General features: G+C 55.3%; 10 protein-coding genes across 10 annotated transcripts; 4 read left to right on the top strand and 6 right to left on the bottom strand.

Moving 5' to 3' along the window:
- Positions 1 to 349: 349 nt before the first annotated feature.
- Positions 350 to 637, bottom strand: CCMA1212_008731 (uncharacterized protein; the record flags this gene model as incomplete). Its single annotated transcript, XM_073705847.1, has 1 exon — positions 350 to 637. The coding sequence occupies one exon, from the start codon at positions 635 to 637 to the stop codon at positions 350 to 352; it is 288 nt and encodes a 95-aa protein (XP_073555574.1).
- A 411-nt stretch (positions 638 to 1,048) lies between these two features.
- Positions 1,049 to 1,846, top strand: CCMA1212_008730 (uncharacterized protein; the record flags this gene model as incomplete). The annotated part of the gene is made up of 1 exon (XM_073705846.1): positions 1,049 to 1,846. The coding sequence occupies one exon, from the start codon at positions 1,049 to 1,051 to the stop codon at positions 1,844 to 1,846; it is 798 nt and encodes a 265-aa protein (XP_073555573.1).
- A 159-nt stretch (positions 1,847 to 2,005) lies between these two features.
- On the bottom strand, positions 2,006 to 2,229 carry CCMA1212_008729 (uncharacterized protein; the record flags this gene model as incomplete). The annotated part of the gene is made up of 2 exons (XM_073705845.1): positions 2,006 to 2,030; positions 2,084 to 2,229. The coding sequence occupies 2 exons, from the start codon at positions 2,227 to 2,229 to the stop codon at positions 2,006 to 2,008; spliced, it is 171 nt and encodes a 56-aa protein (XP_073555693.1).
- Positions 2,230 to 2,557: 328 nt separating this feature from the next.
- CCMA1212_008728 (60S ribosomal protein L27-A) lies at positions 2,558 to 3,364 on the top strand (the record flags this gene model as incomplete). Its single annotated transcript, XM_073705844.1, has 3 exons — positions 2,558 to 2,620; positions 2,903 to 3,239; positions 3,357 to 3,364. The coding sequence occupies 3 exons, from the start codon at positions 2,558 to 2,560 to the stop codon at positions 3,362 to 3,364; spliced, it is 408 nt and encodes a 135-aa protein (XP_073555694.1).
- Positions 3,365 to 4,336: 972 nt separating this feature from the next.
- On the bottom strand, positions 4,337 to 5,781 carry CCMA1212_008727 (putative sugar phosphate/phosphate translocator; the record flags this gene model as incomplete). Its single annotated transcript, XM_073705843.1, has 4 exons — positions 4,337 to 4,738; positions 4,808 to 5,439; positions 5,516 to 5,583; positions 5,645 to 5,781. 4 exons carry the CDS (start codon positions 5,779 to 5,781, stop codon positions 4,337 to 4,339), a joined length of 1,239 nt encoding a protein of 412 aa, XP_073555688.1.
- Positions 5,782 to 8,841: 3,060 nt separating this feature from the next.
- On the bottom strand, positions 8,842 to 9,072 carry CCMA1212_008726 (uncharacterized protein; the record flags this gene model as incomplete). The annotated part of the gene is made up of 1 exon (XM_073705842.1): positions 8,842 to 9,072. The coding sequence occupies one exon, from the start codon at positions 9,070 to 9,072 to the stop codon at positions 8,842 to 8,844; it is 231 nt and encodes a 76-aa protein (XP_073555689.1).
- Positions 9,073 to 10,171: 1,099 nt separating this feature from the next.
- Positions 10,172 to 10,607, bottom strand: CCMA1212_008725 (uncharacterized protein; the record flags this gene model as incomplete). Its single annotated transcript, XM_073705841.1, has 2 exons — positions 10,172 to 10,278; positions 10,319 to 10,607. The coding sequence occupies 2 exons, from the start codon at positions 10,605 to 10,607 to the stop codon at positions 10,172 to 10,174; spliced, it is 396 nt and encodes a 131-aa protein (XP_073555686.1).
- A 53-nt stretch (positions 10,608 to 10,660) lies between these two features.
- On the top strand, positions 10,661 to 12,622 carry CCMA1212_008724 (uncharacterized protein; the record flags this gene model as incomplete). Its single annotated transcript, XM_073705840.1, has 6 exons — positions 10,661 to 10,671; positions 10,787 to 10,856; positions 10,943 to 11,023; positions 11,097 to 11,447; positions 11,528 to 11,953; positions 12,023 to 12,622. 6 exons carry the CDS (start codon positions 10,661 to 10,663, stop codon positions 12,620 to 12,622), a joined length of 1,539 nt encoding a protein of 512 aa, XP_073555687.1.
- A 2,877-nt stretch (positions 12,623 to 15,499) lies between these two features.
- CCMA1212_008723 (uncharacterized protein) lies at positions 15,500 to 15,745 on the bottom strand (the record flags this gene model as incomplete). The annotated part of the gene is made up of 1 exon (XM_073705839.1): positions 15,500 to 15,745. The coding sequence occupies one exon, from the start codon at positions 15,743 to 15,745 to the stop codon at positions 15,500 to 15,502; it is 246 nt and encodes an 81-aa protein (XP_073555691.1).
- Positions 15,744 to 23,758, top strand: CCMA1212_008722 (Hybrid signal transduction histidine kinase K; the record flags this gene model as incomplete). The annotated part of the gene is made up of 2 exons (XM_073705838.1): positions 15,744 to 15,886; positions 16,201 to 23,758. 2 exons carry the CDS (start codon positions 15,744 to 15,746, stop codon positions 23,756 to 23,758), a joined length of 7,701 nt encoding a protein of 2,566 aa, XP_073555692.1.
- Positions 23,759 to 24,298: the final 540 nt, after the last annotated feature.

Below are 24,298 nucleotides of genomic sequence, written 5' to 3'. Positions count from 1 at the left end.
GGTGAGATGTAGACGCAAGAGGTCTTTGATTGTTAGAGAGAAAGGTGTGTTGGTGATGTAGAATAGATATCAGATCCGAACGAGTCTGTGTGGTCCATGGAGGGCAAGGCCTGTTCTTATGAAGCCCGAACGACTTCATCCCGTCCTCCGCCAAACCTTACCTCTGCATCCATCGGAACAGTCCCGCGCTCCGAGCAAAGGCGAGCAGGCGATGGATTCTAGCGGCCCAAGCAAAGCTCTCCCTTGACAGCAAGGTTTCAGAGGCGGCTTACGTTGGTCTGTCCGGCACCTCCTCTCCTGTGCTCCCGTAATAGTGTAATGCAGCAGTTCATGCTCGGTAGGGCTCCCGCTAGCCGTAGCTCCGATCAACAGCCTGCTGCTCCCGCCCAGTCTCCCTGTAATCCGAGCGCTGCGACTGGCTCTGAGTGGCTGCAGCCCATGCCGCGATCGTCCAACAGAACGCCCTCGAAACCTCCTTTTCGCAGCATCGCGGCCGTAGCGCCGGGAGTCGAGGCTGCTGTCTGCCGTGCGGAATGAAGCCGTCCCGGCGGTGCCAGCCGAGGAAAGCCGACAATGGCCGCCCCACCACCGCCCGGCTTAGGTTCCGCCTCCACCAAATCGAGGAGAATGACGGCATCCTCGCGCTCGCGCTCTTTTGACGATGCTGGCGGATGAAAGCTTAGACGGAGTCGATCGATCGTTTGACAAGGGAGCAGGAAAAGAGTTCCGCTGTGGTGCGTCTGCAGCCAAGCTCCGCCGGGTGCCGAAGCTGCTCGTAAGGTTTCTGGGGCGTATTAGTCGGAGCCAGGACGACTGCGGAAAGGCACCAGTAAACCCGTCAACTTGACGCGGCTACTCGAGGGATTGCCCCCAGTAACAACAGTCTTGTCCGGGCTTCATATGAATCGAAGCCACCGCTTGTTTGCTGTCTCTTTCACACGAGTTCCTGATTTGCTCAAAACGTAACTTTGCTGTGAGCAGTATCATAACTGCATCTGACACCACCAACTTGTCAACTTCTCAACCCAGAAACGACAGAACCGCCAAAATGACGACAGTATCGCTGAGCAGGCACGACATCAACGTGCTGGAAAAGATCAAGGATCCCGAGTCCAACCCGGCCGCTGGCGTTGTCATTGACCCTGCGCTGCCTCGCGACCCGCAGATTGTCGACCTCAGCGTGTACGAGAGAGTCGTTGAGAGGGAACGCAGCATCATCCGCACGCTCCAGGCCATTGAGATGCAGCTCAGCGGCTTCCAGACCGAGGACGACAGCGACAGGTCGGTTGAGAGCTACAAGAGCTGCGTGTCAGATTTCGGTCATCTCATTTCAGATTATCCTCTCTATGCTAGCGCGAGAAACAACCGCGCTCAGATCATGCGCAGGCTGTATGGCGATGCCATGCTGCTCAGCTACACGGCGACCATGCCCATGCCGCTGCTTCCCCAGCCAGAGCAGTCGGAGAAGAGAGCCGCGGCGAAGCAGACATTGGAGGACATGGAAACCGCAATCCGGCTGCTCACCCCGTCCTCATTCACGTCTCCCATGTCTGCCCAGGCTGCGCGGACGCTGTCCATGGCGCACACGCAGCGGGCGGCCATCTACCTCAGAACAGCCAAGCTCATGTCAGATCGCGAGCTGGACATTGACGAAAGCCGCGAAGAAGCCACCTGGTCCCGAAACGACTTTGAGGAGGCCGCGTCAAGAGACTTGGCGCTCGGAGGCCGATATGGAAACCAGATTGCCAAGGCGTTGGCCGTCAGCGTCAACCCCACGGCCAAGCTCTGTGGGCAAATAGTTCGAGAGGCGATGAAGAAGGAATACGGCCCCGCGTTTGAAGTATAAAGCTTGTTCTATGACGCAGATACATGAGATCTCTTGTTGTATATCCAAGAGAGACGGACAAGCAATGGCATTCGATCAGCCATGGGAACTTTGGCGTTTTGTGTATTCATAGCATGGATTGGCGGCGTTTCTTGAGATGGCGATAACAGAATATCAAATCTACTTCTTGGAAAGCCCAATGCGTCTACACGGACAGAATCAGCATCATGAAGCGTAAACAGAGTCTATGTCTCATACCTTAGGCCAGCTTCAATTGTCTCATTCGTCGTCTTTCCCTTGGCCTTCTCTTCGCGGTTGATCCTCGTTGCAGCGGCCGACACGCCAATCAGGACAGCAAAGATGGGGTCAGCGACCCGAGAAATAATGTACGTCGGAGCAGGCATCTTGGTAGTAAGATCAGTGTATTGTCCAGACTTCTTTATCGAGCTGTTGACGTATATCACTCTTTTCCCCGTGATCCAGTCCGAGATTCATCTCACCAAAGAGCGAATAGACGCAGGCACTCGAGCCCATCCCAGCGCACGGCCCACCTCCGATAAGCAAGCGCAATCACCACGTGACCGCGCACCTGCGAATCGCTTGCCCCAAATCCGTCAGCCCACAAACCCCAAAATTTGCACCAAATTCCCGTATCACGGCCCTGCCACTCGACCCGACGAAATCTTTCCCCCTTCTTTCCCAGCCAACCCCCAACCACAAAGGCAGGACAAAATGAAGTTCCTCAAGGTCGGCCGAGTCGCCATCATCACCCGAGGCCGATATGCCGGCAAGAAGGTACGAATTCAAAGATATACCGGATTTTTATTTCCTCCTCTACGACACAATCGCAAGTTGTTATATCGGTTTCGACGGGTCTCGATTCAAAAATTCTCTGATGGTCTCCTCCCATTTTCGGACGGTCGAATTGTTGTTGCGAGGGGAAATGGGAGGAGTATAGAGGAACGAGGACGACGGAATCTGATACGACAACGAGCGCTGTGGAATTGATTTCCCTGTTACTGCTTAGGGCTCGGCATCCATATACAGAAGTGCTGACATTTCTCTCCCAACCACCAGGTCGTCATCATCCAGCCCGTCGACAGCGGCAACAAGCCTCACCCCTTCGGCCACGCCATCGTCGCCGGCATCGAGCGCTACCCCTCAAAGATCACCCGCCGCATGTCCAAGACCCGCCAGGAGAAGCGCAGCAAGGTCAAGCCCTTCATCAAGGTCATCAACTACAACCACCTGATGCCCACGCGATACACCCTCGAGCTCGAGGGCATCAAGGGCACCATCTCCGCAGACACCTTCAAGGAGGTCAGCCAGCGGGAGGACGCCAAGAAGACGGTCAAGAAGGTGCTCGAGGAGCGATACACCAGCGGCAAGAACCGATGGTTCTTCACCCCTCTGAGTATGTTATCCTCTTTACTTCCTCCGTATCTGCAAACAATGCAAATATGGAGATACCCGAAACGATGGCTGCCAGTGGCAAAATAAAAATAGCTAACCGGACATCTTTTTTTCACAGGATTCTAAATTAAAAATCGTTTTCTCCATCACGGTCTGGGAGTTGGCGGGATGTAAAGAGCATCGATTGGTACTTTCAAGGAACCACGGTTTATGGGCTCAAATATGAAGTTCATTATCAATTTTGCAACCAAAAAACATAAACAACTTTTTTCTTTTCTCGTTCACTACGTGAAATGACTTTTTTTTTGGTTGCCAGTGAAGTGGGACACACCATAAAAGAACAACGGTCGTCCATCTCGAGAGAGAGGGAAGAAGTGATTCCTCCATCTATGCGAGTGTCGATCTTGATAATGCTGCTCATGGACTGGCACGAGAGCAGGAGAGAAAATGGAAGAGATGGATCTGGCTTTGTAGATACAAAGTACACCAATTGACTTTTTGCGCCTCAATTGACAACTACCTACCTACCTACCGTCTTGCCCGTGCTGTGCGAAGAAATCCAAACAATGTCACAGAGCTACGAGGCGGCAATTGCTACGTGACACTCATCGAGGAAATAGGCATCTAAGTCTTGTGGAAATTTCATCTCTATAAACTCATCTTCACGCGCCGTCTAAAGTACATCAAATTAGACCGAAAGGCGCGATACAAACTTGATTTCGAGCAGCATCGACCTGGCGTGCCGCTCGACGCTCTATAATTATACACCAATAACAATAAGAATAAAACAGGTCTCAACAGCCAAGGATAGTGTACCTGAAAAGCCCCTCTCTCTCTCTGTGTCTCCAATTCAGAGGGACTTTTTCATCTTCCTCTTCTACCTTCTGTTCTCTCTGTGTTTGCTGGTTATTTCTGTTGGCGGGAATGAAACAAGGAGACGCTGGGGCCGCTCAAAGGCCCGTCGCCCACAGAAAACAGAAGATTGACCCTTTTAGATTGTCTGTCCTCCAACCAAACAACGCCGTTGACGCACTCATACCTCGTTTTACAGTTGGCTCTGGAAGAAAATGGAGCCAGTTGGTTCGTTTCATGACGGTTTTACTCGGCTCCCTGCGCAGCGGCGGCGGCGGCAGGGTTGCCCTTGAAGTGGTTGCTCACTTCAGAGGCGAGCTTGGAGGGGTCGTACTCAGGGGCGTAGGTGGGAGCCAGGCCGCCGAAGACGAAGAAGATGAACATGACCGCCATGACGATGATGGCCAGCTTGCGGAGAATGGGCTTGCGGGCACCAAACTCGGCCCACTGGCGGCCGGCCTCGCCGGCGTAGCCCTTGATGGCCTCGAAGCCAAGCTTGTAGTAAACCATGCCGCCAAGGGCGATGGAGTAGCCGAAGAACTGGAGGGCAGACACCTGGGTGCCCCAGATCATCATGGAGGCGACGACGAGCATGATGTCCTTGAGAACACCGCAGAGGGTGAGGACAACAGCAGAGGTCTTGCCAATCTGTTGGGAAACATCGGGTTAGCACGTCTCAATTGCATGGACAGGTAAAGGGTCATGGTCATCACATACCAAGAAAACGACCGAGACGTTGAGCATAAAGGCGCAGAGACCGTTGAGGAAGAAGGTGAAGAGACCGATGTTGTACACCTCAGCCATGGAGACCTTGGGAACCTCCCAGATCAGGGCGACCACTCCGTTCATGACGGCGCAAATAGGAGCAAAGTAGTAGAGGGACACGAGGGGATCCATCTTGAAGTCGGCCGAGCTCAGCAGGCGCTGGACCATGGTGAGTCGGAGAGCCTCGAAGACGACGCCGGCCATCTGGTAGAGGACACCAATGACGACGAAGTGGATTTCGCCCATCGACGCAATAATGACACCGACGACAATGGCCGAGACGTTGAGGAACTGCTTGAGGTTCGGCTGCGACACGCCCAGGGCCCAGCCGGCGATCAGGGTGGCGACGGGCATTGTGGCCTTGAGCATCTGGATGAAGGCAACCGACAGGTAGAGATAGGTCAGGTTGCCGCAGATCAAACTCAAGCTGAAGAAGACGCCAATTGGCACAACGGCTCGCAGGTACACGCGGCCCGTCATCTTCACCGTCTTCCGGCCGTCAAGCATCGTCGTCCAGCGGGCCATGATCTGAGTAACGACCGTGGCAAACGTCAGGTGGTAAGTCGTGAGGATAACGGGGTAGCCTGGATTTGGAGAGCGTCAGCAGACATATTCGTCACATAACGGTACCCTCTCAAGAGGGGGGATTTGAAAACATACGGAAGTTGAGCGTGTCCAGGAGCCATTTGTTGAACAAGATGACGGAAGAGCTGAAGCCAATCCATGTGCTGCCCGCGCGGTATTAGCAATCGTGTTCGCATGTCGGCCGCCATTCAAGAGACTACTCACACAACGTAGAAGACGGGGTGAAGAGAGGCCTTTGCAGGCGCAGGCTTGTCGGCCAGAGGGTTGATGGTGGGCAGGACAGGAGAGCTGTCGGAGCGAGCGATGTCGCCCGACACTCTGGTCTTTTCTTCAGCAGACATGGCGGCGGCAACTGAAGCTATTCACAGCGAGTTGCGTGCGAGAAGGACGGAGAGAGGTGAGGAGAGTCGGTTCGACGGCAACGCTTCGCAGGTCTGCTCTGGACTTTTAGGGGAGGCGCGCAAACGAACGAGCGGACGGACAGACAGGCAGTCCTTTTTTTAGCAGGCAGGGTACGTAGCCTCGAGAATGGCGACAAGGGACAAGGGGGGCGCAAGCCGGGCTGGGACGAGAGACGGGAGGAAAAGAGAGTGAGGGGCGGCCGAGATATGCAATAAAGCGAGTGTTCGTATAAGGCGAAGGTGGAAAACAGGGACCGCCCGGAAGAAGATTGGCCTTGCGCAAGCAGCCAAGGGGTGAGATGAAGTGTCTGGCGCTTGCGGTCAAGAAGTGAAGACGACGAAGAAGATACAAGAGAGGGAAAATGCAAGAAGGGGAAAGAAAAATACAAGTTGCACGAATGGAGGCGATGGTGTGCTTGGAGAAGGAGGAAAAGAAGAGGGAAAAAGAGAGAGAAGAAGTCTCTTGTGACGGCGACTGCGAGGGAAGGGGGAAGTCAAATAGGGGACTACTACAGAGGCCAGAAGTCAGGATTACTGTAATACTGTACTGTAGAGGTTTCGGAGAGGCAGACAGAGGCAAAGAGGCTAGAGATCCGATCCGAGAGAGGCGCAAAGAACGGCACATCACAGCGAGGCAATTAAATTCCACCAAGTTCATCCCCCGAGGAAATTGGCCCTTGATTCCTGCGTGCTGATTGACGAGAGTGAAGAAGCTTGTTCGCACCGAGTTGATCCCGCAAGCACGCGCCACGGGGTTGCGGGTACTCGACGTCAGAGCGCCCTCACTGGCGCACTCCAGGTACTGAGTACTCGCCAGCCGCCGTGCCTGGCTGCGATGCTTCAGGGGTTTCTCGTCCAGGGAGTGCTCCGGCCTACAGGGGAGAGGCACCCACTATCGCTCACCCCCCTTGGCGAATCAATCCACCCACGTTTGAGGGCGCGATAAGACAGGCAGCTGGAGCCGCAAGATTGGATCGTCTCTCGGGATGGGGCAAACTGGGGGTGCCAATAAAGTGCAGCCCGCCATCTGCATCGCCACAGCCCTACTAGCCGCGTACAGGTACATACAAGGACGCGTCGGGCTCGAGGTCGTGTTCGTCGAGTGATGAACATTCGTCAACAGTTGGTTCGGAATCTATAGCTTTAGATTCTGTCAGGGCAAGGACGATACGAGTAAGCTAAGCCAGCGTCTACTTATACTCCGTGAGACTTCAAGACGTGTATAAGAGGCTTGAGTAAGGTATGAACGAACAAGGCTGACCAGGCGATTGATGAGACCTGACTCAAAGGGACAGTACATTGGTAGCTGACGGCTGAGAAAATTGCAAAAGAGGGCCACCCCATATTTCCATGCTCTTCATTTCGGTTTCGTCTGATGCACAGTGCTTCACAGCCAACGTTGCATACAACTCGTCTGCAAACAAACCACTGGCACTGCACACAGCTTTCATCCGAACTCGGTTGCTTCTGGAGCGAGCCTCGCTGTGTCCTGTCCTCCTCTCCCTGATAGCACCGAACCCGGACGCAGCCACGACCTTCATAAACAGCGTCAGACATCCAATGGCCTCATCGTCAACCCGTTCGTGTAAAGCTTCGTATCGGATTCATCCCAGCAGCGGGGCGCCGAAAAAGAAGGTAGAAAGATCGCGGGGATGCCAAGCGGCCTCGACCTGTGACGCATTCCTTGTTTTACACTTCTGATTTCTTATCTATTTCCCGCGATAGTCTTCCTGCTGGACGCCGTTGGAGGCGGCAACTTGCGTGACTTCTCCGCGTCTCCGTGGCAAGCTTGGCGAGCAGGTCGTAGAACCTGGTCGGCCACGATGCGAGCCTGCGCTAGGACAAAGCTTGGCGCTGAGCTTCAATGGACCGACCTTGCCTGACTCTGCCGACGGGAATCTCTTAGCAGAAGATGTGATGTTCGATAGAGCTTCTAGTGCTTTTTGACGATGTCTCTTTTTCCTGGATTGCCTTGCAAGTGTCTAGTCGCGTCCTGACGAGAACGTGTAGAAGATAGGCACACTCACTCGAGCATCAGGATACTGGCCTTGTCACTGTCCTTATTCCCACTGTGTTGATGTGGATCTGGCTTGTATTGAGAAGAAAACTCTGCATTGTCGAGAGATATGAAGTACTGCAGAGTACCATGCTATTTCGCGTGTATTGCAAGTACCGACGATCCCATCAGGAGCCGGAGCCGGAGGTCGGCGGCGTTCAGGAGAAGTGCCTATCCGGGTGTGCAAGCCGTTGGTGCCTACATACTGTACAATACCTGAACTGCTGCTCCAGTTGGCTCGACGGAGAAATGTCACCTGCCAGATACTATCTCGATAGTCTGCATTTCTGGTGACTTCTTCTGAAGACACCAAGGCCACTTACTCGAGTTGCCCTCTTAGACAGATATTCCAGTGGCAAAGACATCAGTCAGTTCTGGCGTCCCTCTCGACCTTCGCTACCTGAAAATACCTTATGCATACATCACGGCAGTGGGTCTGCGGCAAAACACAGGCGCGATTAATGCTCTAGACGGCGTCGCACAATGCCAGAGTCAAAAAGAACTAAACCTCAACTGTATTACCGTCAGGCACGGAGTGCCGAGTCATCAGACGTCTCTTCTTCTCCTTGTTGCTAGGTGCACCCATCATCGCGTCGCCAGTTGCACAGTACAAACAGGTACACACGGCTACAGAGATTTCGGGCGTGTCACGGAGCACGGAGCAGGTCGATCTCTGATCTGCCATTGTTTCAGGATCAATACGGAGCGCCGCATGCCAACCAAGGACGCAAGATCAAGGAGGTTCCATGTCGTCCGGAGCACAGCTGTGGGTGACAACTAGGCTCTTTCAAGGAGCGGGCCAGTTGATCGTACAAGGATCCAAAATGACGTCGAAAGTCTCCAGAAGGGTGACGACGCATTTTGTCCCTTTTTCACTATCGCCGTCCCTTCCCCCCATGTTCTTCGAGCTGGTGTGGCCAGCAGCCCTTTTGTTTCCTCACGTTCTAGTTGTATGGGCCGAGGATCTGCACATCTGACTGGATCTCACCGTCTCCTGGCGCAGGCACAAACGCCCGGCCGCCCTTTTCTCCTGGCCTGACCTCCCTGAAGATCATTCCTCTAGGCAGGTATCTGGCTTGTAAGAGTCTGGAAACCTGTTTGCCATTGTGGGCGGGAGGGGGAGACATGGCAGTCCTGATAGGTGCTCGCTTGTGCAGAGTGCCGAGAGACGGCATGGAGAGCGGCAGCTAGCCTCTCCGGGCATCACGAGAAGGGTTGCAGAGCTGGATGCAGTGCTTTGGTACGACAGAACCTCTCATTGTGTCCCCTTTCCAGAGGTTTGCAGGGCGACGAACAGCCGCTAGTTGCACGGCTTCGACGTTATATTCGCAAACCGCCTGTCGGTATCGCTGAATCTGTCTTCTTATGCCTCAATGGATGGATGAATTGACGCAAGCTGTTCTCGAAATAAACTGGTGGAGCGAGCTGCGAGTGGCCATCCAGGCAGTCAACGGGGCCATGTGCTTTGCAGCTGATTACACGTCGCGGCTTATTTGCAGGCAATTGGTCTCTCTATCTGATGAGAAATTGCGATGGCTCTGCTGGTGGATGCTGTTGCCGGGATATGGATGTCCTCAGCTGTCAAGGTGCCATCTTGGTCAGATTACAGTAGCGCCCAGAGGCAGACGGATGCTACAGTCGGCCAGCGGGACAATACATACATACGGTCAGTCCTCGCACAGGAATTGTGCCATGATGGCGAGATCGAGGGCCCTCGAGATCGCATGTGTCCCGCTGTATGTATCGTACAGTAAAGCGACCGATTGGTGATCTCGAGGGACATTGGCCACAAACTTGATTGCGTTCAGGGTCCAACGTTTTTGTCGTTCCTGAGGCGATTCAACGGCAACTGGGCCCCAGCTGCTCGATAGCTGCAATCCCTCGAGAGAGCAAAATACAAGTGACCAGATGCCATAAACACCGTGCCTCAGCTGCTGTGGGCAGCATCTCGAGTCCTCGTACCGCTACATCATCCTCGTATCGTACCTTACTTGGTCGCCTCCATATCTGAAACTCGTAACGGAACCGGATCTAGTCATCACCTTCTTTCCACTGCTGGCTTCTTCCTCACACGGCTGTGTTTCCAGCCACTCATCGTCGCAGGTGGAACCCCCCCTCCCTCCACCGCGAACTTTGCCAGAACTCGTACTATCTTCCCACTCGTGCTCTATTCGTGCTCTCTGCCAATTTCACCCACTGTCCCCTGGGTCCTGCAAGTGGCGGCTTGGCCACCCGCCGTTGGTCGAGGCTGGCGATGCTAAGGCCGGACGCGGGCTAGCACCGCTGCAGTGATGGAGGGGTGGGGGAATCGGGCGTGCCAGGGTCCTTCTCTCTGGCTCTGTCGAAAGAGGCCAGGTCACCAGAAGGAGGATGTGATGATGCTGAGGAGAGTGATGAGTGGCAGAAAATAAGAAATCATACCTAAGAAAATACTAGGCGGGTTGGGCGTGGTGCCGGCCCCTGTCCAGCCCAAAGCCCAGCGCCGCTCCAGCCCCTCCATCGCCGCCTCGACTCCTTTCCCCAGGCGTGCAAAAGCAAATTGCGGCGCGGCTACTTTGTACAGTACTTCTTGCGAGCCATTGCCTCTTCCTCCTCCTCCTCCTACATCCTCTTCTTCTTCTCCTGCAACGGCAATCCTCTTAATACCCTCGCCTTCGCCCGTTTGCTTTTTGGTGCTCTTACGGCTTCCGTCCTGCATCTTCAGCTTCATTGTCTCTCTTTTCTTCCCCCTCCAGATCAAATCCCACCAAAATATCCCCCACCATGGCCGACATGTGCGTTGCTGCCCTTTCCCATCCTCCCCCTTATCCAGCGCGAAACATTCGCGTCTCTCGCGATGCTGCTGTCCTCTGCGGCCGTTTGTGTGACGAGTAGCTGACCCAATTGCAGTAACGTTGATGTTCTCGTCATTGGCATGGGACCGACTGGTCTCGGTGCCGCCAAGCGTCTGAACCAGATCGTATGCGCGCTCCCTCCCCCCCTCTCACCGCCAGGTCTCTGGTACCCCGCGATACGCTCGTGTCGATGCTGATACTTCTTCTCCAGGGCGGCCCTTCATGGCTCATCGTTGACGCGGCCGACAAGGCTGGTGGTCTTGCCAGCACCGACGTCACCCCCGAGGGCTTCGTAAGTGCTCGCTCCGCCTCTCGAAAATCTCGCGTTCGAACCGTTGCGCTGACCAGCTGCTGCCCTTCTCCAGCTGTACGACGTTGGTGGCCATGTCATCTTCTCCCACTACAAGTACTTCGACGACTGCCTGGACGAGGCCCTCCCCAAGGAGGACGACTGGTCCGTCCACGAGCGCGTCTCCTACGTCCGCTACAAGGGCCTCTGGGTTCCCTACCCCTTCCAGAACAACATCTCCATGCTGCCCAAGGAGGACCAGGTCCGGTGTATGGACGGCTTGATTGACGCCGCTCTCGAGCACCGCGTCTCCAACACCAAGCCCAAGGACTTTGACGAGTGGATTCTGAGAATGCAGGGCCCTGGCCTCGCCGACATCTTCATGCGCCCTTACAACTACAAGGTCTGGGCCGTTCCCACCACCAAGGTAAGAAAATACATGAGCAATCGGGTGATCTGAGCGTGCTTTTTGGCGTCAAGAAGATGCTAACGTGGCTCCTTCCGTAGATGCAATGCCAGTGGCTCGGTGAGCGAGTGGCCGCCCCCGATGTCAAGACCGTCACCAAGAACATCATCCTGAACAAGGTCGCCGGCAACTGGGGCCCCAATGCCACCTTCCGCTTCCCCACTCGGGACGGCACCGGTGGTATCTGGATCGCCGTCGCCGACACGCTCCCCAAGGAGAAGAAGCGCTTCGGCAAGCAGGGCGAGGTCACCAAGGTGGACGCCGAGAAGAAGATTGTCCACATGGCCGACGGCACCACCATCGGCTACGGCTCGCTCATCAACACCATGGCCGTCGACCACCTCGTCGAGAAGATGGGCAACAAGGAGCTCATCACCCTGTCCAAGGGCCTGTACTACTCCACCACCCACGTCATTGGTGTTGGCATCCGCGGCGAGCGCCCCGAGCGCATCGGCGACAAGTGCTGGGTAAGTTGCTCCTTGTCAAAAGACGCATAGTGGATTGCATTGAAACCGGGACGCTAACCGTTTGCGCAGCTGTACTTCCCCGAGGACAACTGCCCCTTCTACCGCGCCACCATCTTTTCCAACTACTCCCAGTACAACCAGCCTCAGAAGGAGACCAAGCTGCCCACCCTGTACCACGCCGACGGCAGCAAGCCTGCCTCGTCCGAGCCCAAGGAGGGTCCCTACTGGTCCATCATGCTGGAGGTCTCCCAGTCCACCATGAAGCCTTTGGATGTGGAGAACATCCTTCGGGACAGCATCCAGGGTCTCATCAACACTGAGATGATCAAGCCCGAGGACGAGATCGTCTCGACCTACCACCGTGCCTTTGACCACGGATACCCCACTCCTTCTCTCGAGCGCGAGGGCGTCTTGAAGGAGCTGCTGCCCAAGCTCCAGGACATGGGCATCTACTCCCGTGGCCGCTTCGGCAGCTGGAGGTACGAGGTCGGCAACCAGGACCACTCCTTCATGCTGGGTGTCGAGGCGGTCGACCACATCACCAGCGGAGCTGTTGAGCTGACCCTCAACTACCCCGACTTTGTCAACGGCCGCCGGAACACCGAGAGGCGTCTGGCCCAGGCCTTTAGCTACGGCGCCCAGCCTCTGCCCACCCGCGAGAGGAACTAAGCGGTTTTTTTGATTTGGAATTGAATATTAATGGGGGCGCACAGTGCTGCGTGTGCGCTGTCTCCGGACTTGCAGATATGGATTCGAATGCCTGGGGTATTTTACCGGGTAGTCGGGCATAGCATAGATTCTCTTTGCCACGTGATGGCGGGCCTGAGTTACGATAGAGATAGAGAGAGCGGACCTGCTCCTTTTGACAATGAATGAAAGATAATAATGCATGGCTGTGTCTGAGCGTACATGCGGTGAAGAGCACATACGCAACTTTCTCGTCGATTCAGAGGCGAGCATGTTGACAGGGGAGACTTCTGGATGTTGATTACGCGGACAGGCACATGCAGGTCTCAGCCTGAGCGGAGTGTGCTCTACTAGGTATGAATGACTCGAATGACCTTTGACACATGTTGTGGCTGAAGTTTTGTGTCAACTGCGTGTTACAAGTAGAGGCAGGAGTTGATATGACTACCTAGTTGGTGGGTTCGGAGAGAACGTTTTGGGCCACTTACATCATGCATGGATCCCATTCAGGCACAGAAAACGCCAGAGGCGCTAGAAGGGGCAAAGAAGAAGAATAAGTGAAGAATTTTATTTTTCCTACGGCGTAAATCGGAAGAAGTGACGAGTTGTGAATGAGAATATGGAAACGTTGCTCCGGGGTTGGGACATGCTTGAGTAAGGGGACTGGAAAACAGTTGGTTGGTGCCTGATTGTAGGGTATCCTGAAGGCTGAAGTAGGTGATGGCAGTGTGATGCCCAGCTGGCCCGCTCCGATTCTACGACCAGGTACCGGATAGGTACTAATAAGGATGGTCAGTGCTTTTTGGGGACTCGAGTTACAAAGGACAGGAATGCTGGTTGCTGCAGAGTGTGGGAAATTAAAGTCGATTGGATCACGCTACTGCTGTGTGACATCTACGTAATGAATTCCATGGTGTTGATGTACGTGCCTCAGAACGGAACACACACAAAAAAAAAAAAAAAAAAAAAAAAAAAAAAAANAAAAAAAAAAGAGAGAGAAAAAAAAAAGGCTAGTACAGGCACACAGAGCTGGATGGGTGCGTAATAAGGCAAGGCATGGGTATTCCTCTGATATTCCTCTGATGGAAAATACCCAGCTAGAGAAAAAAGAGCGCTTGGCGCCTTGGGTGACGAGTTGTTCTTTCGTCGAAATCGGAGATCAGCAGACGAGGGACAGGCCCAGGCGAGAGGAGCCGCCAAAACCAAAAAAAGAAAAGGATTGGAAGCGAAATTTCCCTCAAAAAGGGCCATGACGGAATGATGCGTGTGGTTTTTGGGGTTTTGGGCATCATGACCGTGCTGCTATTTGTTGGATCAGATCTGTTCATCCATTCACTCACTGTCCGCCTCCATCATCTTCTGAATCCTTCTAGGTAGAATGGAATGAGGCGCACACAGCAAATAGGCAGAACACATCCTTCTCTGAGCACATCCCTTTCTGATACGCAGAGTAGGTCGTAATAAGGCAACAATTCCCAATCTTTTTCTTTCTTGGCCAGCGGATCACCCGATGATTCAAAGGACATGGGGGGGCCGCGATTGGCGGGGTCATAAAATGGACCTGATTTTTTTTTTTCTTTTTGTTTCGTTTGGGAGTGTTTCGTTGACAGACCCTTTTTTTCTGCTCCGGCAATTTTTTTTTTTTTTTTTTCTCTTTAGATGATGACTGGAGCAAGTCTAGTAGTTGCCTAGCAGAGCAGCTGAGGGTATCGGAAGAACGTTATTAGCCCGAGGAATCGAAGAAGAAGCAGTAGAAGTGACCAGATGCCACGAGTGGCTTTTTTTTTTTTTTCGGGGCGGTCTGGTTAGCGCCTCTTCCGCCCTGGGTTCAGGTTCAGGATTGTTGTTATCCGCTGGATTGGATCGTCGAGGTGCTTGAGGAGCTGCAGCGAAGGGGGGGGACACGACGTCTATGTCGTGTTGCCGTTGTTTCCAGCTGTCTCCTTTTTGTGGTATGTGGATGGATGCAGGTTATACATGTAGCAGCATGCATGTTGGAAGGTAGGTAGCTATAATACTCCTTCTGGTGCCTGCAGAGCTTTGGTATGTAGGCGGTCGCGAGAAATTGATGACATGGCTGCGTGACGGCAGATGGATGGCTCGCGGCGTGTTGGAGCAAATCACCCGTCGTGGTGCGTCCATGTCCCCTCTTCTTCTGGCGAATGGGCGTTTTGGCGTTTTGGCTGGTGGTTTGAGATTGTCGATGGAAGGGAGTAACAAGAGAAAGGAAGACAAGAAAAGAAAAGATGGCAAGATCAAGTACAGAGAACTTCAACCGGGTGTTGCCCGCCCTTTCTATAAAGTGTTTGACATCATACAAGATAGTAATCTTAAGCAGTTGTTGGATTTGCATCGACATCACCAAAACGCAGCCAGGTATATAAGGTACCTCGGCGCCCCGGGAGGTACCATGAGTGGCAGACGGGATACCTTGTACGGCCTAGTGTGGTACCTCGCCTGGCGCTCCATCGCCGCGGCAGACCGGCAGGGAGAGCGGGCAACGTCAAGGTATCTACATATCCACATCGCGACAGCCGCCAGGTACCGACCCTTCCTATCAGGTACCTTACCCAGGTACCACTGCGCTGGCCACAAGCCGGGCGACGAACTGCCAGCGCCCTGCTCGACCTGGTGCGTAAGGTCAGAGTACCTCTGCCCGCTGTCTGTCTGTCTGTCCATCTGCCTGCCAAACAAACCACCACCCGCGGCCAGGGCCCCAGTTTCTTCAAAACCTCAACTCACACACCCCGACCGGTGCAGCCCGCACCGCCAAACGCACGCAGAGCCCAGGCGCAGAAATCCCCCAGCGCAAAATCCATAATAATCCCACCAAAGAGCAGCTGCCGACCGCCCTGCCCGTCACCGATCGCTGCGCCTGCTCGCCGCCGGCATCTGCCTGCCTCCCTTCCCTTCGCCGCTACAGCCACCGGCGCCGACGATGGGCGCTGCGGGCGGGCTTGGAGGACCGTCGACCCAGTGAGAAGCCGAGCCGATCTCTCGTTTCTCCCTGCCCTCTGTTTCTTTCCCGTCTCCTGGCCTCCTCCCGCCGGAGCAGACCAGCTTGGGGGGCTTCTCTGTCTCTTTCCTATGACCGCGCGCCAACATGGACGGTCCAGCCCTCGTGCCCGACGATGTGCTCGACCCGCTCCCTCCGCCGCCGCCGCGGCTGTTCGAACGCCTTCGCCAGATAGCCGGTTATACCTGGGACGAGACGGAGCCGCCCTTTCACTCGACCTATGACTTTTGGTGAGTCGCTCTTTTCTTCTTCTTTTCTATTCTTTTTTTTTCTTGGTTGGATCTGCGGGCATCGCGATGTGGTATGGAGACGCAAGGGAAGATGGAAGGGAGGAAAGAGGAGGAGGGGAAGGAGTCGAAAAGCAAGACGACGAGCATGAGCGAGAGAGATGATGTTACACTAGAGCAAACGCACAGTCACCCACGACGATGACGCGGAGGAAAAGGGTCTTCTTGCAACTGCCTACCTTAAAGACAGCAACCCCCGACGACGACTGCAACATCCGGCCACTGGCTTACATCGAGAGGCTAACGTCCTCCTCTAGGCACGTCTTCGGCACCCGCTATGTCTCTCCCACGCTGCCCACCTCGTCGTCGTCGCAGAACGCTTCCAGCCCGGGCTCCGTGTCCAAGCTCCAGTCGGGTCGTCCGACTCCCTCAGAACATGGCGGTCCGCTCTCCAGCTACAGCTTTGGCTACGGCAGCGACTCCCCCGCCTCTCCGCTGCCCACGCCTCACACAAATAATACGCCTCACACAAACCCTCTCGCCTCACCTTCCGCCGATGCAACAACGTACTACACCGAAGAGCCCGTCGTGGCGCGCGTGTCGCACCATGCCCTCCGCGAGGAGAGAGCCTTCCAGATCGCCAGGAGCGTCACCTCAGCCGACCCCAACGGCGACCATATAGTGAAACCCCTTGACCTGATACGACTGAGCCCGGTCGTCGGCGACCGCGGGGCCATCGTCGTGGCCATATATCAGCATCCTGGCCCCAACCTTCTCCTCGACCTCATGGACATGGGGCCCGCCTTTTACCATGCGCGCAAGGACGGCGACGCATATCGCGCCTACTACTGCCGACCGAAGCTTCACCCCCCGATAAGCCTCCGGCTGTTTCTCGATTTTGCGATAGGCGCGACCCAGTGTTTAGAGATCCTCCACCACAGCCGAGGCATGGTCCACGGAGAGATTCGCGGTGATGCGTTCCACTTCAACGCCGAAGATAACAAGGTCCGGGTCATGTCCTTCGGGTCCGGCGTCCGGTCTTTTGAGCACGGCCTCACCAGCACCGGCTGGTCGATGCTTTCCAAGGAACTAGGGGGCAGGAACAAGCTGCTCTTCATCAGCCCAGAACAGACTGGCCGGATGCCCGCCGAACCTGATACCCGGACGGACATTTACTCGCTCGGCGTCGTCTTTTGGACCCTCCTCACCCAGCAGCCCGTCTTCACCGGCGAATCAGCCCTCGACATTGTCCAAGGAGTGCTCGGCCGCAGAATTCCCAATGTCGCGGCTGTGCGAATGGATATACCGGACGTCATCGGCAGGATTATCCAGAAATGTACCGCCAAGAACGTTGCTGACCGCTACCACTCGGCCAGCGGACTACGCCACGATCTCCTCAACATCAAGGAATTCCTCGAAGATGGAAATTCCCAAGCCCTCAGGGAGTTCCGGATCGGCACGAGCGATGTCTCGTCCTTCTTCATGCTCCCGACCTCCATGATTGGGAGACAGGAGGAGAAGGCCACCGTTCTCAAGGTCATTAACCGTGTCGCCAAGAGCCACGCTGCCCTGCGCAAGGGCCCAGTCAGCAGATTCTCAGACGGAGCCAGCCTCCACGAACTGACGGCCTTTGACGACATCTCCAGTGAAGGCGGTGCCAGCTCGGTCGATGGCAACAACCGCAGGAGCGGCTCGTTCGCTCAGACCGTCTCGTCAGAGACGAAGCTTTCAAAGAACAACTTCTTCCCGCCCATGATATCCGAGACCATGACCTTGTCGACCGACACCACTTCTTCGTCCCAATCCACCGCCGCCGCGTTTCCTAGATTTACAAAACCCTGGGAGCGATGGGAGCGGAACCAATCCATCTCCTTGGGCTCTCTCTCCATGGACTCCTCCAGCATGGTCGAGAGCCTGAATGTGGAGGGGTCCCGTGGCCCGCTCGACATGGGTTCATCCAGTCTGTCCAGGCAGCTTGGCTCGTCCAAGTTCCGACGTCATGGACACTGCGAGGTCATTACGGTCGAGGGCGCCGGAGGCGTCGGTAAGAGTCTCTTCGTGCAGTCTGTGCTGGCCGACGCTCGGCGGAACGGCTACTGCGCGACGGCCAAGTTCGACACTTCGAAGAGGACGCCCTTTGGACCGCTGCTGAAGCTGCTGTCGTCGCTCTTCAAACAAGTGTGGGGAGAGAGGAATACTGACACGCCCTTCCACCAGGGCCTGAAGCAATACATCCGTCCGGTGTGGCCAATGCTGCACAGAATCTTGGGACTGCCGGAATTTTTACTTGGCCCGCCAGACATGAACACAGCACGGCCGATTTCCTCGTCTCAGAGCTCAGGATCCCGCAAGGACACCCGGCCGCCGCTCAAGCGTAGAACCTCATCCCCTGGAGAGTCCCCCGGTTTATTACCGCGGAGCGGTACCCAGTCCTCCCAAGATTACCTGCGCGCCGGAACCTCAACCAAAAGCATGCGTCTAATCAACACCATTCTAGATGTGCTCAGGGTCTTCACTACCCACAAGTTTATCTGCTTCTGCCTCGAGGACCTGCATTTCGCCGACGACGAATCCCTGGAGCTCATCTCGCAAATCATAGCCGCCCGCATGAGAATGGTCGTCATCGTCACCTACAGGCCAGAGGAGCTTTCGCCGGCTAAACTTCAGGCAGTTGTCCAGCCGTTAGACGCAGACGGTGATTATGGTGCTTTTCGTCCGGCCTTGCTCGATGCTGATACCGTGGCAGAACAACCTCGCAGTGCACGCACACAAGTTACCAGAATCGTCCTGAACCCTCTTAGCGAGGATGACATCCTTCACTACGTATCAGCCACCCTCTGTAGACCCCGGGACGAGATTCTTTCTCTTGCCCTAGTTATCCAGTCCAAGACAGCCGGTAATCCGTTCTACATGCGAGAAATGCTCAGCGCCTGCCATAGGAAGAGGTGTATCTGGTATGACTACCGTGATAGTCAATGGCACTACGACATGGATAGACTGTTTGCGCAGTTTCAGGGAGAGAAAGACTATGATGTTTTAGATACCGCCTTCATCACCCATCGGCTGGGTGAACTGCCGTCTGCTGCTCGAGCAGTGCTCGCTTGGGCGGCCCTCCTCGGCGGCTCCTTTTCCTTTGAGCTTCTTTGTCGGCTCATGAGCGGAGAGTTCGACTATCCCGACGACGAAGAGGAAGAGGACCCAACAGCCTGTCCGAACCATGCCACGCAGCGCGCTTACACCGAGGGAGAGGCCATTGCGGGCTTACAAGCAGCCATCCAAGCTTATATCATTGTGCAGACCGAGACCGACGACCGCTTCCGCTTCGCCCATGACCGGTACGTGCAGGCTTCTTCGGCCCTGAAGGAGTGCAAGGCGCGAAAGATGCACTTCATCATCTCCCAGACCCTATTGAAATACTACGCAGTGGAAGCCAGGCAGCGTGACAGCACAGCTTTCCACATCTGCACGGCCGTGGACATCATCAGGCGCCGCGTGCGCCGCCGGAGGGAGTTCCGCAAATTGCTCATGGAGTGCGCACGAGCTGCGACGGAGAACGGTGCTCGACCCACGGCGGCCAAGTACTACAGCGCGGCAGTCCGGCTCCTGCAGGACAACCCATGGTCTGACGACGTGGAAGACGCCTCCTACGACGAAACGATACAGCTCTACCTCCGGTCGGCAGAATGCCATCTATACATGAGCCAGGTGGCGTCAGCCGGCGAGCTTCTCTCACAAATCTTCGAAAACGCCAGAAACGCCGTGGACAAGGCACCGGCATATGTCCTGCAGTCGCGGATATATGCTCAGAGCGGCGACTCGCCGGCGGCATTGGTTTCCCTGAAGGAGTCCTTGGGCCTGCTCGGTGTCTCGGTCGACGAAGAGGCGACGTATGAGAAGTGTGACGAAAAGTTCCACAAGTTTGTGGCGCAGATGCAAGACGTGGACCGTCAAGCGTTGCTCAGTAACAAGAAGTCGAGTGATCCCTCAATAGCGTCCATCGGTGCTGTGTTTGCCGAGACCACAAATGCAGCCTGGTGGAGCGACCGTTTGCAGTTTTACCATCTCAGCCTCCTCATGTTTGACATTCACCACTCTCGAGGCCCCTTTCCGCAGTCTGGGATGGTGTTTCTCAACCTGTCCGTCATAGCGCTGGCGCGCTTCAACATGGTTCCGTTCGCCATCGACATGAGCATGCTCTCCCAGGATCTGCTGTTCCAGACCCGCGATGCCTACTCACTGGCGCGAGGCGAAATGCTGCACCAATGCTTTATCGGGCACGTACACTGCTCCATGACGCTGGCCATTTCCCAGATGGAGGATGCGATCGAGCTGGCATCTGTGGCCGGTGACAGGATGTCGACGATCCACAGCTACGGACTGGCTGCCCAAATCAAGTTCTTTGCGAGCGAAAACTGCAACGATCTCGAAGCGTTCTGTGAGCTCGCCTGCGAGGAGATTTACAGATGGAACTGTGATAGCAGGGGAGGTGTCATGCTCATTGCCGTAAGACAGGCTTGCAGAGCGTTGCAGGGCAAGACGCGCACCCACAACGCTCTCGAGGTCATGACGGACGATGAGCACAACAGCGCATCGTACAAGAACTGGATGGTGGAGCGGACAAAAGGCAGCAATCGTCCGATGCTATTCTACGAAAGCTTTGAAATCGTCATACTATTCTTGTTCGGCCACTACGACCGCGCCATTGAAGTCGGAGAACGCTGTTTCGAGCAGCTCGCCGATCTGTGGTCAGCACGGAATACGAGGATGATTGTCTTCTTCTACGGATTGGCTCTCGCTGGGCGCTTGCTTGGGCAAATGGAGGATCCCCGCAGCCAAGCCGGTGACTTCACCGCGGAGATCGCGCAGCTCACGGAAAAGCTCAACCTATTCTTGAGGATGATCAACGACTGGGCAGCGGTGTCCAACGTCAATTACTTGGCGTGGGCCAGGCTTCTGGAGGCACAAATCGAAGAACTGTCGGGCGACCATGGCGGTAGCGTTCAGAGTTACGAAGAGGCGCTGGACCATGCTACCGAGCACGACTTTGTGCTTGAGGAAGCCCTGGGCAACTACCTCATGGCAGGTTTCTTCCTCCGACGCAAGGCGCGACGGTCTGCTCGTGCGGCTCTCCTGGACGCCTTGAGCTTGTTTAGACAGATGGCGGCTACCGGTGTCGCCCATGCCATTGAAGAGGCGCACTCGCTTCTTCTGCACGGGCCTACTCGGAACCATCGCGTTGCCGATATGGGTGTCCAGACCGACTTCGTCACAGACGCGCCCTCGGTCCAGTATCGCCCCGTGGATGGAGAAGACGACGACGTCCTCACCCAGATCCCCTCCAACGCCCTTACCGAGTCCAAGGGGGAACAGATTGGGGCCTGGAGAAACTCGATGCACATGCAGGCGGAAGACGGCGGCGGGCTCCCTGCTCTCGATATGATCGATCTGCACGCGATCCTCAAGTCTTCGCAGGTCATCTCGTCGCTGCTACAGGTGGAAGAGTTGCTCAAGACAATGTGCGATGTGATCCTGCAAACCTGCGGCGGCTCGGCGACCAACGCCGCCATTGTAGTCGATGCTGATGCAGACGGCTGGTGTGTGGCTGCCAGCGGCGACCCGGAGAAGGGAGCCTCGGCACACAAGCCAGCCCTACCCCTTGCGAGCACCCCCTTGATTGCCGAGAACGTGGTGCTGTACTGCACGCGGTTCATGGAGAGCGTCTTCATCCCGGATATCGTTTCCGACGAGAGATTCGGCAACGTCAGCGAGTCCTGGCTGCAGAGGAACCCGACGAGCAAGGCCATCATTGCCATTCCGATTCGGCATGCGAACAAGCCGCTCCTGGGCGTGCTGTATCTCGAAGGCGTCCCCGGATCTTTTACAGATCGCAACGTGACCGTTCTTCAGCTCCTGGTCAACCAAATCGGCATCAGCTATTCAAATGCCCTGTCCATCAAGAATATCGAAAAGATCTCGGCTGAAAACCATTCCATGGTGGAAATGCAGAGGCGTGCGCTGAAGAAGGCCATCGAGGCGGAAGCAAAGGCCAAAAACGCGGAAGCAGAGGCGAAACGGAATGTCAAGCTGGCTGAAGAGGCTGCCAAGGCTAAATCCATCTTCTTGGCCAACGTGTCTCACGAGCTGCGGACGCCCCTCAACGGAGTCATTGGAAACTCGGAGCTCCTGCGCGACAGCAACTTGAACAAGGACCAGCTCGAGATGGCGGATTCCATCCGCGTCTCGGCCGACCTTTTGCTGACCGTCATCAATGACATTCTGGACTTTTCCAAGATGGAGGCGGACAAGATGAAGCTCTACATCATCGCCTTCAATCCGGAGGAGATGGTGAGGGAAGTCGTCCGGGCGGTTTCCTACAGCAATCGGGAGAAGACGTCGAAGAAGAATGTCAAGATCATCCAGGACATCGACCTGCCGTCCATGTTGATCTACGGCGATCCCATCCGGCTCCATCAGGTCCTCGGAAATCTCATCGGAAACAGCCTGAAGTTTACAGAGGACGGCTCGATCACCATCGGCGCTCGCCTCGATCACGAGACCCAGGAGAGGGCGACGCTGACATTCTGGGTCAGGGATACGGGCATCGGCATCCCGCCTGAGCAGCTGGCCAACCTCTTCCAACCGTTCAGCCAGGCGGACGCCAGTACCGCTAGAAAGTACGGCGGGAGTGGTCTCGGGCTTAGTATTTGCAAGTCGCTCATCGAGATCATGATGCAGGGCAAGATACAGCTCGAGAGTGAAGAGAACTCTGGCACAACCGCCTGGTTCACCGTCTCCTTTGAGAAGGCCAAGCCGGATGTGGCCGCGGGAGATGCACAACTACAGACGTCGGCCCCCGTCGATAGGTATGCGGCCAGGACCTCCTCGTTCGTGGAACGAGCGGCCTCGCCGAACCCGTACCTTGATTTGACCCGGGTTCCCAAGGAGGAGATTCGCATCTGCGTGGCAGAGGACAATCCCATCAACCAAAAGATTGCCATTCAGTATGTGCAGCGATTGGGATACACCAGCGTTAGTGCCTATGAGAATGGGTTAAAGGCGGTAGAGGGCCTCCGGCAAAAGGCTCGAGAGGGCATCCCTTACCATATTGTCCTCATGGATGTGCAGATGCCAGTCCTTGATGGATACGAAGCTACCAAGCTGATACGAAACGACCCAATCGACGAGGTTCGAAAAATCTTGGTGATTGCCATGACGGCATCGGCAATTCAAGGCGACAGGGAGAAGTGCCTGGCTGCCGGTATGAATGATTACCTCGCCAAGCCCGTTCGCGCGGAAGTGCTCAAGAGGAAGCTGGATGCCTACATGAGCAATTCGAGGCCCGGCCCCCCTCCCTCTACCCCTTCACCGGCGAATGCGATGCCGTATGCGGACACGACGAACGGCTACAGCAGCGAAACGGTAACGTCCGTTCAAAAACTGCCGCCGCCTCCGAGAAAACCGCTGCCCAGCAGCCCATCCAGCACAAGCTCTGAGCCGGTGATTCGGAAACCGGTACCTATTCGATCCGGGTCTGGTTCATTGCACGAGGCACTCTTCGACGGGCCTCATCACTCTGAGGATCTGCAACATCCTGGAAGCCCGCTCTTTGACGAGGAGCTCGAAACTCCGTTCGGGGACGATTCGGTTGCCAGCCAAGCAGACACAAAAAGCCGCTCCACAAGCAGGACGTCGAGTGACCAGGAGTTCTCCGACGCTGGAGCAAGAAGAGGATCTACCTCGCATGGGCAGAAACAGCCGCCTCGAAAACCGGCCAAGAGCCGGGGGAACAGCACCACCGAGGCGAAGATGGAGAATGGCGCCCAGGAGGAGAAGGGGGAGGAGGAGTCGCAGCAGTCGATTGTCAGAGAGGCCTAGGAACTATTCTTTCTTCTTTGGTTCCCATTCATCTTTTGTGTTTTCTACTTTTTCTTTTCCATGTCTTATTTTCCATCACATGCTTGACGTTTAGCTACGGATTTGGATAGACGGACAAATTCATGGGCGTTTCTCTTTTCCCCCGTGACGGCCTAGCTGTGGCTTTTCTTTTTTCTCCCCTTCTTCTCTTTTTCATATTGGATCTTAGGGGCTGGGACGGATGCAGGTTGATTGACATGAATCATGGCCTTGGGGGGATTTACGAAAGAACCTGTTGACGTCTTTCTGGCTTTCTTTTGACGACGTTTGGATGAAAGTTTACCCTGCCTTTTCTATGCCCCCCCCCTCCCTTCTTTTTTTTCTTCTTTTTCTCTCAGACTTTGACCCCCATTTATAAACACTTCTTCTGCCTACCTTTACCGTTTCGGTACCTTCGTTGGCCCACGTTTTATATGAAGCTGGGAGTCAGGATTTGCCAAAGGCTTAGCGTGATTGCGGGGGAAAGGAACAAGAACATTTGACAAATTTTTTTTTTTTTTG

Source organism: Trichoderma ghanense (genome assembly GCF_004382785.1).
Source record: "Trichoderma ghanense strain CCMA-1212 chromosome Unknown scaffold_13, whole genome shotgun sequence".
Lineage (NCBI taxonomy): Eukaryota > Fungi > Ascomycota > Sordariomycetes > Hypocreales > Hypocreaceae > Trichoderma > Trichoderma ghanense.
Note: the sequence above shows the minus strand (reverse complement) of the source record. Positions and strands in the feature narration are given on the sequence as shown.